Source organism: Neolamprologus brichardi, chromosome 10, assembly GCF_056152115.1.
Source record: "Neolamprologus brichardi isolate AB-2024 chromosome 10, ASM5615211v1, whole genome shotgun sequence".
Taxonomy (NCBI): Eukaryota; Metazoa; Chordata; class Actinopteri; order Cichliformes; family Cichlidae; genus Neolamprologus; species Neolamprologus brichardi.
Genome location: NC_142113.1, coordinates 19,896,613 through 19,909,182, shown reverse-complemented (window position 1 = coordinate 19,909,182; position 12,570 = coordinate 19,896,613). Strand labels below are relative to the sequence as shown.

Sequence of the window (12,570 nt, the reverse complement as noted above, 5' to 3'; positions counted from 1 at the left end):
AAACAAATACCCACACCACAAAAACTTGGCGGTAGAGCCAGAAGGCAGCAGTGGGTAACATCAACAATTTGATGTTATGGAGTAGGCAAGAGCTATGAAGAGAATTGCAGTTAATTTTGTCTTCATTTGAATTTCATTTTGTTCTGAACATGAGGTCATGTGTCCCAGGCCTTGTTTAAGAAAATTGACTTTTGATGGGCTCAATTGATAGAATTGATGCTCAACATTAAACAGAAATAAAAGTATTTAAAATGAACTCAGTCTTAAACACATTCAGCAGTAATACTAATCAATTTAACACTGATAGATGATGATAATCTCTGCCTGCGTTTCTCTAAAAGTCACCACATGCCAAAATAAGGACAAAACAATTATGCATTTTATAATAAAGTACTTGCAACCCTCCTGCCAATATTTAAATTAAAAATATACAGTGTATCACCAGTGAGCGGAAGCCACAGTCAACTTCTTCCCCGAGCATAAATAACCCACATAAAACCCACTTCCTGCTCAGATCATCTCTCACAGATAAATGACTACAGCTCTCGAGGAGACACCATCTTTTATCTATAAAGAGATAAAGAGAAAGTTTCATTATGACGGCTGGTGTAAGACACCTTCTAGGCTTGACCTTGGCCATCGTCAGCTTTGTGGGGACCATTGTCATCTGTGCTCTTCCACAGTGGAGAGTCACAAAAATCTTCCAGCAATCCAGCATCGTTGCTTCCCAGGTTTGTGGAAAGTCTGTAGTACCTTTAGTGCACAGATTGTGGAGTGCAAAGAGTATGAGAAAACACTTGTGCCTACACAAGTCAAGACCTGTAGGTTGCTAGAGCATTCACTGTCATCGCCATTGTCACTGGTGTCTTTGGGATCCTGCTTGGTGCTGCTGGGAGCAAATTCATCAACTTTGTGCCAGACGAAAGGAAAAGGAGTAAAATAGCTATGGCTTCTGGAGTTGTTTGTCTCATTGCAGGCACCTTTGTGCTAATACCAGTCTGCTGGACCACCATCGCCACCATCCAGAATAATTTCAACAGCTTTCTGCCCCATGGCACTCTGGAACTGGGAGCCTGGCTTTATATTGGCTGGATCACCATAGCACTTCTGTTCCTGGGAGGAGGCCTCCTCTGCAGCTCCTTTATCTGCCGAGATGGAACTGACTAAAACGTTGAGTACGCCAACCCTTGCTCTTTGTAAAGAGCCATATTTACAAAGAGGATTTATTTAGTTACTCATATTAACCTAAGCTTAGAAATCCAGCAGTCTGTTGAAAATGAAACAAAGGTTGAATGAGTAGAATAAGAGTCTAAAATAAGTCTAAAATTGAATTAAAATAGGCAGAAATATTGGTAATTTTAGGATGTAAATTGATTCTTGATTTTGTTGTATTTTATACCATTGTAGAAACTTTTTCTTTTCATGTTTATTGTTTAGGCTGTTTACTATAAACTTGTGGACACAGTTTTCCTTTTTTCTGTGATCTTTGTAAAAATCAAAAGCATGTGCATTCAAAATATATAAAACATGATTGTGTGGCTTAAATCCAGATCTGATCTTTGACTTTTTCTTTATTAAACTGTTCAATATTGATTATTATGTTATTCATTTGCAGTTGCATTCAGAATATTTTTCTGCAGTATTTGTTTAATTTGGGGGTGGGGGATGGGGCGATTAAGTATGACTGTATTGTAACAGTAAAATTGTCACATTAAAATGCCTGGTTATAACATGAGATCATGTTTTGGGGTTTGGGGAATTTTGAGTTTTGTTTAGTTTTTTAAAGATGTCTTTATGTTGGCTGTTTGTTTTGTTTTTTAAATGCCCTGCATCAGGAAAAGGACAATATGTGTCAGGCTTGACGAACAATGTCATGAACACAAAATACAGGCTGGATGCCATTGCCTTTGGTACAGTGATAGCTAAAAGATTAATCCTTATAAGGTTAAAAGATGTGTCATTGGCTACTCTTCATTCAATGGAGAGTGTGAGTGGCTTCACAGAGATGCGACACAATTTTCAGGGTTTGTATTTGAACAATGTCAACAGCTCAACAGGTGGCAAATGAGAATATTTGGAAGAAAACAGAAATACTGAGGACCTGATTATTTATTATAACTATTAACTATTCATTTATGCTCCTCCTGATTTCTTTGAGGGACGGGGGCTTGGGATGTTTTTTTGTTGTCCTGTCAAGTCAAGCTATTGATATAACATTCAATAAATAAAGTGTTTTGAACATTAAACATGCCCAGGAAGAGTTTGGAATGAGTGCTTTGTTTTATTCATTATGAGATATATGATGAGAGATTATGAGTGTGTGCTAAAAGGTTTGGTTTGGTGCTTAATATGTTGGTGGCCTTGTGTGGTTGTATTTGTCATACTATATCCTGCTGCGGTGAAACTGGATTTCACACAGGATATTGTGTTTCTCATCTTACTGTCTGCTTCAGAAATACATTCTGTATGCAATAATTATTCTTATGCATTAAACACACACACAGACTATTGATCTCACACGTACATGAAGTTCTTAATCAGAGATTCCCGTTTAATTTAACACTTGTATGGTGTTCCGGTTTGTGAGACCCATTTTCAGTTTTTTTCAAAAGAAAAATTAAACAATGAATTGTTTTTTCAACCCGAAATTCATTGGCTTTGGCTTATTTTTTGTGAAGAACATAAATCCGAACAAATTTTCAATGACCGCATACTGTACCTCCCCCCACGCATTTACATTACATATAATCTGTTCGGTTCCACTGGACCCAGGTCTATTAAAAGTGTTGAAAGTGTAGGTCCTGTGTTCCCACACTCTGTCTTCCTCCTTTCTCATGTTGCTGATAGTGTTTTCTTCCCTTCCCGCTCCTGCACAAAGTTACAACATTGTTGAAAATTCAACTACCAACACTGTCTGCTCTTACATTCCCTTTTACCCTCTCTCTTGCGGGATCCAAATTTTATTTTCTCATACCCTGTCCCACCTGCAAATTAGGGGCATAATACTATAAATAAGACTTTGCCAGTGTGGTTCCTAATCACAACTGATCAAGATGGCCAAAAGATTATCTGCTCCACAGGCCTTGCAATTGATTTTGGAAGAGAGCGGAGCTTCTGATGAAGATGTCGAGGAAGAGGTTTCAGAATATGAGGATCAAATTTTTGAAAATTCAGAGTCTGACAGTGACTTTGAAGAAGAGGATGAGGTTGAGCACCATTTAGTAACAAAACGAAGATGAGTACCCCATCAGCAGCCAGCTCCGGGACAAGAACAAGCCCACCAGACAGCAAGTGAAGAAATATGGATGTCAAAAAGTGGTGAAATTGAATGGTCTTCTTGTCCAAGAAATGAGCCACCCTGCAGAGCTGCTAATGTGATAAGGATGCAACCAGGGCCAACACGGCTGGCAGTTACTCATGTGCAGGACATCAAGTCTTCATTTGAGCTTTTCATCCCAGATTCCATCCAGAAAATTATTCTGGATTGCAGTAATCTAGAAGAAAGGCGTGTTTTTGGAGAGAGTTGGAAGGAGATGGACCAAATTGATCTACAGGCCTACTTTGGGGTTCTTATCCTTGCTGGAGTTTTCAGGTCCAAAGGGGAATCCACAGAATCCCTGTGGTATGCAGAAACCGGCAGAGAACTTTTCTGTGCATCAATGTCTCTGGAAAACTTCCACAAAATTTCCAGGATTATCCGTTTTGATAGCCAAGATGACAGACCAGCTCAAAGGCAGAGAGACAAGCTAGCTGCCATCTGGACAGTGTGGGATAAGTGGGTGCACCGCCTCCCCCTGTTTTACAACCCTGGGCCTAATGTCACCATTGATGAGCAGCTGGTGCCATTTAGAGGCCGCTGCCCCTTTAGGCAGTATATACCATCGAAACCTGCAAAATATGGTATAAAGATCTGGGCTGCCTGTGATGCCACTTCCTCATACGCTTGGAACTTACAAGTCTACACAGGGAAACCTGATGGAAGAGCCCCTGAGAAAAATCAAGGGATGAGAGTTGTCCTGGACCTGGCTAAGGGACTCAGTGGACACACACATATGACTTTTTTTTTTTACCTCACACAAGCTAGGACAGGAGCTTCTCAAGAGAAAGCTGACCATGGTTGGAATAATATGAAAAAACAAATCTGAGCTCCCACCCCAACTGATGACTGTGAAGAACAGGCCTGTCAAGTCATCCTAGAAACCTGAACTATTAGGAACTTGCAGACATAAGTGCAGGAGAACAGACGTTCTGTCAAAGGACAGAGAAAAAAAAGACCATAAATTCCCTGAAGGGTGATTAGGGAAGTGGAAACACAAGGGAATACGTCAGGAATAAAAATTGAACACCATCCATATGAGACAAAGGTTATCAAAATAAAACTACAAGCAGCATGAACACCGAGATTTAGACAAGGACACGTGGGCTTGAGACTAAGGGTGCAGACACAAACTAAACACCAAAACACAGCAACACAAGCTGATTTACCAACCTTCAAAAATCAAACAGAACCTGAACTGAAAGAGAGAGAGACTGGAGTAAAAGACATGGACGAGGAGAGGAGAAACCCGAGTCCCGTGAAAGAAAAGCAAAATAAAAAGCCAAATAAAAAGAAATATTTTTTAAACAAGGCCAAATGATAAAAACATTGTTTTGAGCCTGACAAAGAAGTTTTGGTCTTGGTCGGTTTATGTGGTTGTATTTCTCACGCTATATACAACTGCAGTGAAACTGGTTTTCACACAGAATATTGTGTCTCTCATCACCGATTCTTGCTTTAGAAAAACAATCCGTATGCTGTCATTTTTCACATGCATTATACAGAGAGAGAAAGACCACTGAGCTTACACGTTAGATGATGTCGCTATGGTGTGACTAGGGCTTAATTTTGCAGGAAGCCAAGTGAGACAATAGCCCTGAAATAATGGAACGCATGACAAACACAATGCAGTCTCTTTCTCATGATGAGTAAAATGCAAGTATTCATTCCTAACACTTTCCAGGTATTTTTTTTAGTTTCATACTAACATCATTTTTTCCTGTAGGCTACATTGCAATGACCCATAGGAACTAGGTGTCTCCATTTTTGTTTTTTATGTCATGCTTTATTCTACAGGAGCTGATTTGTTGCATGAGCTATACTTGCGCCCAGTGAGCTTGCCTATGAACGCTCACTCTGCAGGTCTTTCTGCAGCAGGTCTCTCTTTTGCTCACTGTCCTGATTTGGACACCAGCTTTCTAGACTACCTCAGCTCAGCTACAACCAGTGTTTTACTCTAAAGACCTAATGACATAAATTTTTGCTGTAATTATGTTATATAAATAAATTACCATATACTAGACACTACCTTGTCCAGTCTCCCAATGTTTCGTTGCAATTTATGAGGCAGTTTTTGACAAATGAGAGCTTGTCTTTTGCAATTTAGCTTTCTGAAGTAGTTGGACATGTGTCTGTAATGTGCTTGATAGCCAAAAACTGACTTCTTGTTTTGAAAGTGTTAATCAGTCATGTTAGCATTCACGTGGTTCAGCACTCTGTTATTGTGCAGCTTGTCCTGATAAAGGCACACTCTGCTTCCCTGAGAGACGCTGATATGTGGTAGAGAGTAGAGAGTTCTAAGTTAACTGTTGAGTCCATATAAGGAGCTAGGAAAGAAAAGTGTTTCTTAAAGACGTTTCATTTTGGATGCTTTCTCCGGCCCACAACATTTAGTCTTGGTGATTTCATCCTTTGAAGCTCTATTTTCATCATATATGTCAACAGTTAATTGCACTCAACTGAAATTTTTGGCTACAACTCCTCTAAAATGTTTAGCACATTTAACTGTGTAGTCCATAGTCTGCCTTCATGTTTTGCAGGGGTTAAGCAAGAGGATGCCTGAGGTACTAGTCGCATGAGATAATTAGCAGATGTAACAAAAATGTATGCAGGTAATTGTGTTTGTTTTAAAGAATATATTCATGCAGAGCAGAAATTTAAAGAGGTACAACTTTAAAAGGTATATTCTATCTTAAGAAACTGATATATTCACTGTATATCTGTACTTTCTGTGATGAGTCCAGAATTTATTTCTATTCTTCATTATTTTCTTAAACTTTAAATTAGAGAACATAAGTTTCTCTCAGACACTGCACACTCTACATAAACCATTTCCATTTGTAGCTTAGAAGCGTTTGAATATTCAATTTATATTTGCAGATGGCTCACAAGCAACATCTTTGAAGACTATATTTACATTTTAGGAATTCTTTTGTTATGTAACCTGCATATGTGGTGCAAGAGATCATTTGTGGGGTCAGACGTTTCGATTCCACAAGCGGCAAGTTCATTCACATCAAATGGTTTCTCTACTCTTCCAATATGATGACTAACAGCTATTGTGTTTTGTAAGATTGTTTTTTACCATTTCTATGGTATTCTATTCAGTTAAGTTGTGTTTTCTATTCTATTGCATTGTTTTTTCTATTTGCTGTTGTTTTCTTAAGTTGCATTTTACTTGACCTTTCAGCTCCTTTGTAGTTACATAATTCATCAAAATTAGATTAGCTGGCAGCAAATAAAGATTTGAATTTGCAAAATGAACCACTGAATATATCCTGTTACAATGTGGACAAAAACTGCCTTTGTACTATAAAGGAAATATGTTTTAATAAAGTTCTAGCTAAAAAAAAACAAAAAAAAAACAAAGACAAAAAAAACAAAACACCGCACCCACACTGGAAATTGGTACATAAGATTTATTTATTTTCAAAGCTGACAAGTGTGCTGGGAGTGTAATTCTGGTCTGCAATCCAGGGCCCAAAGGCACCATGGCCAGAATTATCAGCCTGAATAGAAATTGTCAAAGGTGGTCACTCAGAGGAAGAAGAAGTCAATCATATTAGTTTTGCATCTTCTTAAGAGGACTTGACCCACTTTAATAGGCTTTGTGTTGGTGGGGAGTGAGTTTCCTCTCCAGATCCTATGTGGTCAAAAGAGCTTGCAAAGAAAAGCGTCACCTTTGACTACGATGACCTGGATGACTGAGAACCTTCACAGACCAGATCCTATGTGCTTTCATCAGGTTGGCCCCTCTTAATTGCACAGTAGTTCTTTCTTCAACCAACTACTCCTGTGCTCTGTGCCCCCTTGCTTCCTATTATCTCTCCACCAGATTTATCTTCTTCTACTCCTCCCCCTCTTCATCCTCCTTCTTCTTTGGTTCATAATTGCTGCTGACATCCAATAAGGTGCATTACTGCCTCTTGTAGGGTTCTGCAGTCATTTAATTTCACTAACCAGTGACTCTGCTTCTAGATCAGCAGAGTCAAAGACTTAGAGCAAAAACTAAAGTATTGCTGTTTAAATTACATGTCATTTTCCTATATTAAGCTCAGAATGGAATCGTCTGGAGTTTTCTTATTAATTAACAATAAACTTAGTGTACATGTACTCCTAAATTTGATGAAAGTGATAAAAAAAAATAGACAGCTCTCTCTTTTTATTCTGACATTTAACTAATTCAAAAGATATTTCAATATTTATTTATCTAAAACAAAACAAGTTTACTCTAAATTGATGTTGTACAGTAAAAAAAAATGTTTTTATGTTTTTTTCCCTAAAGTGTGTGTAAATATCTGGTTTAAACTGTGAATATATTGCTGTGTATTGAAATTCCTCTTGTTTAGCATAGAAATATACTGAACAAAATACAAAACATAATATATAAAATAACATTTACCTGAGTTTTTTCTTTGAAAGAAGCCCCTTATGTCCTTTCTTGTATATCAGTACATAACTGAAACCGATTTAGAGTGCTTTATTTAGCCGTGGAGGGTAACAACTGAAAATATGAAATAAACACACATGTAAGCTAAGACTAAAAAAAAACAGCATTGTTTTTGATCGGCTTTTCATCTCGCTGTTTGTTGATTCACTTGAAGAGCGAGTAACGTAAAATGGGTCAAGTGATCAGTTTGACATCAATCTTTTGTGATAAACCGTTATATTTACATTATTTGTACAGTATAAATGATTTGCTTTGGTACCTGGTCAAACTTCAGTACACCTCTGTCTGCGCTTCTCCAACAGCAAACTCGCAGGCAGCAGCTCCCCTTGCCCCCTCGCTCAGTCGCTTAGTGCCTGAGCTCAGATCATACCAAAATTAAAAGAAAAGCACAGTGTGCACTATGTGCTTTGAATATTGTGTGTAGTTTTTGTTTTGTACAGTTGTCAGCCAGGCATCTAACTATGAAACAAATTACACTCCAAAAGACCCCGGGCTTCTGAAAAACAACCCGGGCTTAAGCCCAGTAAGCCACCCCCCCCCCACCCCCCCCACACCCCCCCGCTCCGCTGCTGGTTGGTCTCGTAAAAATTTCAAAGCAATGTTAATCTTTTTCTTTCTTGAGAAATATCGTGACACATATGACATGATTTTGCTGTCACTGGTCACATTTAGATCTATAGTCTTTTCATTGTGTTTTTGCCGGAAAAGTTTTTTGTTTTTTAAAAATTATTAACCCCGATTCTTTTGTCCCCATGATAGAACAGAGAAAACCGACTCATAGTGTGTTAAAACATTTATATTTCTTTTTATTCAATCATCTTCCGGAAGAGAGAGACCCCTGCACAGCTCAAACGCCAGTTGCAAGAGCTCTAACATTTTTAGCTCAACATTTGTCTTATATGGTATTATTTCTGTACTTCAGACGTGACACACGTCACACACTGTTTCAAACATTGCTTATATGCTTTTTTGTGTCTTTATCTATTAATATGCCTGTGCACTAAAACTTCCTGTTTTTTAGTCTGGGTGAGCACTTTGTGAGTCAAAAGTGGCCTTGCTCCACAAGCCTTCATTATTAAAGTACATAAAACAATATAATAGGAAAATAAGGATACTAAGGATATTGATTTCATGACAAAATATTATATTATAAATGTATTAAGAAAAAAAAGAAAAGAATGAAATGGCATTCAAACCATCTATTTTTCCTTACTAATTAGCTAGTCTATTTTTCATACAATTCCATAAAGAGAAATCAAAAGCTTCTAATTTTCTTTCCACAAATGTAGATTTGGTACTGTATGACATTTGTTTTTTGAGGGTGTTTTGGGTCCTCCAACCTAAGGAGGTCAGGACCTTGTATGGCAACCCTAAGGGATTCGGCTGTAAGTGTGTGTGATTCATAGATACACTTTAAAGCACTCTTTAAAACACAACTGAGCTCGATAAATGCAATTTTTCATCTCACTCAGTCACAAGAACAGACAGTTTCAGTGTAGAAACACTTACATCTATTGACATCTATTAACCTATGAGCTACAGGTATCGGTTGACAATGAGCTCACTCTGAAAGTCATGTGCGTCATTTTCCTAGCATTGTTCATTTGTTAAATCCCTGTTTGGTATTTAGTATCACCCAAGTAAATAGTGTTCTCATAAATATGCCAGTTCAAAATATTCATTTTATTGTTTCACAGAACATAAAAAATTGATGACATTGGTGGGAGTCTGTATTTCTGTGTAACTCGTTTTGGTGTTTTTTGTTGTTTTTTTCCCATTATATTGGCCTTTGTTATGCACATGAAACTGCTATCTTTTCTACAAGTGTTGAAACAAGCTGGTTGGGTGACATTTCTTCACAAACCTGTTTGACCTTGCATACAGCACTAGAAAAACACCTCCTCTGTCACCTCCTTTAAAATTTTAACCACTGAGCAAGGAACTCACAGTCAACTTCTTCTCTGAGTGATCAGCTGAAACAACTACCTGCTGAACTTTTGTTTCACACACAAAGCTCTCAAGGACGCTCAATCTTTTTTCTTTGACAGGATCAACATGGTTGCTGGTTGTAGACAGCTTGTTGGTTTATTTTTGGGAGTCATCGGCTTTCTTGGGTCGATCATCACCTGTGGACTCCCACAATGGCGAGTCACCGCTTTCATTGGTGCCAACATCGTCACTTCTCAGGTCATCTGGGAGGGTCTGTGGATGAACTGTGTGACCCAGAGTACAGGCCAAATGCAGTGCAAGGTCTATGATTCTATGCTAGAATTAGCTCAAGACCTGCAGGCTGCCAGAGCACTCACTGTCATCGCCATCATCGCTGGAGTTTTTGGGATTCTGCTTGCGGTGGTTGGAGGCAAGTGCACAAATTTTGTCGAAGACGAAGTGCAAAAGAGCAGAGTGGCAGTAGCTGCTGGAATTGTCTTCATCATTGCCGGCCTCTTGGTGCTTATTCCAGTCTGCTGGACCGCTAACACCGTCATTCGTGATTTCTACAACCCTACCCTGATTTCTGCACAGAAGAGAGAGCTGGGAACATCTCTCTACATCGGCTGGGGAACTGCAGGGGTTCTGATCCTGGGAGGGGGCCTGCTCTGTAGCTCCTGTCCCCCCAACAATGTCACTGATTATGACGTTAGGTACTCCAAGGCTCGCTCTGTGGATAGTCATAAGGAATATGTTTAGATAGCGAGCATTCTGCTGGATATCTTAAAGAGTCCACCTTTTAGAATTACAATGTCTGTGATTAAAATAAGTAGAAATGTTTGGAGTGAGACTGTGTAACTTAAGCTTTTTTTCTTCAAAATATACACACATGCAGTATTTTCAGCCTGTTTTTGAATATATCTGTTGTTTTTATGTTTTCTACCACCAGAGATTTTTTTACATTTTTATTTTCTGTTCTTTTTTATATCAATATGGGATACTTTCTTTCAGGGTTATGTCTCAAATCTGACGCTTGTTTAATTAAAACCATTGTAAATCCGTATTGACACCCTTGTAACTCTAGACCTAATTTTTTGACTGCTTTCTCTGTTAAACTAGTGGAATACTGATGGATACATATATATCCATATATATATATATGTATTATGGATGACTGTATGTCAATTAAATTGTATATATGTGCATGTGACATTGCTTGTGGAATTTTTTTTTTATTTCATCATAAGATGAGTCACACTAGTGACAAACAGTAAAGAAATTCAAACAGAAGATCTGGTTTTGCGAGTGTCCTTGAAAGAATCTTTACAAACCGGTTTTGGGACATTTCCTTCTCGTCAAAGAGCCTAAAAAACAGACACTGGATGCTAGCATTTATGTAATGCTATTTAGTATGTGTTCATTTCTTTATTTAGTTTTGTGGATTTCTGAATTAAACACCAAAATCAGGATAAAAAATATTCTTAAATACAGCACTGAAAACTTGGCTCTTTGTATCTGATGTTAAAAAACATTAAAAATAATGTGTAGCATTTTTAGTGAACGCACATTAAACCAGTGTTTCAGTTCCTTTAAAATCCTTATTGACAGTAGATATAAAGTTGAGCTAATTATACATAGGAAGAGACTTTATTTAGTCCCACACGAAGGAAATTTCCTTGTTACAGTAGCACAAGGGACAGAAAGAAAAAGTGAATTAGAAATATACTAGATTTTTTTTAAAGAATACTGTGCAAAAAATACTATACTATGTAGATATGTAGTATATACAGTAACATATACCCCAATTTTTTATATGTACATAATGTGCAGTGGGACCAATAGTAATACACATGTAACACACTTAAACAGTACTTATCCTGTGTGGGTATTGTGCTCTCTGTTGAAGCACCTGTCATAGCTCTTCATCTTACACCACGGTAGTAACAATCTACTGCTGAAGGAGCTGCACAGGGACTCCACAGTTGTATGCAGGGGGTGAAAGGTGTTGTCCATAATGGACATTAGCTTGGCCATCATCGAGCTCTTACCTGCGTCCTCTATGATGTCTAGGGGACTGGCAAGGACAGGACAGTTAGACTCGAATGTTCAAATGTGTTTTCCTGAATCAGCTTAATCATTAAAACCGTGCATAGTTTCTGTTTCTGAGGAAACAAGGGGGAAAAAGTCATTCACAGTGGTACAAATTACAATACACAAGCTTATCTACACAAAATATCTCTGTTCAAATAGGCAAACCTTAAAAAGATTTCAAATTAAATGTATTGTGTTGTATCAGGCTTAACCATAAAATTAATTCCGAAAATAATTTATAGCCCCTGTAAAGTTTAACCTTTATAAGTCATAGAGATTAAAAATGATTTCGAGCTTGATAAAAAGGTTTCATTTTCTGCCACACAAGTTTACATAAGTGTGTGTTCTCTTGTGTGGTACGGGGGTTTTGCATATTTCGAACAGGTTTTTCTGCACTGTGTGCTATTCAAGTGAAACTTCTGTCCTGTCCTCTCCCAGGAAACTTTCCACCCTCCTTCTGTTTCACATACTCTGCATGCGCACATTATTCAAATACATTAGTTGCGTGAAGAGGCCTCTGACCTAACACATGTATTAAGTTCTTAATCAAATTAAATCACCTGTTAATCAAATGCAGCATTTTCGCAGAGGTATTGTATGTGACAGATTAACATCAGAATAGACCATTGGTAGGCGTTGGTTTATACCTCTGTTTCTTCTGCCTACTTCATAGCTGTTGTTTACAAAATGTTCTCATAAGGCAAAGATAATGAGCGAGGGTGATGTCATTGACTATTCATTTTCTTTCTCTCTCTCTCTCTCTGTCAAATTCCAGTTCTTTATT

The 12,570-nt window shown here is 38.0% G+C and overlaps 1 protein-coding gene and 1 pseudogene across 1 annotated transcript; both read left to right on the top strand.

The window, feature by feature from the left end:
* The first annotated feature begins 596 nt into the window (after window positions 1–596).
* Window positions 597–1,167, top strand: LOC118453802 (claudin-4-like; annotated as a pseudogene).
* An 8,533-nt stretch (window positions 1,168–9,700) lies between these two features.
* Window positions 9,701–10,905, top strand: LOC102794102 (claudin-4-like). Its single transcript, XM_006784845.3, has one exon. It carries the CDS (start codon window positions 9,822–9,824, stop codon window positions 10,452–10,454), a length of 633 nt encoding a protein of 210 aa, XP_006784908.1. The 5' UTR covers window positions 9,701–9,821; the 3' UTR covers window positions 10,455–10,905.
* Window positions 10,906–12,570: the final 1,665 nt, after the last annotated feature.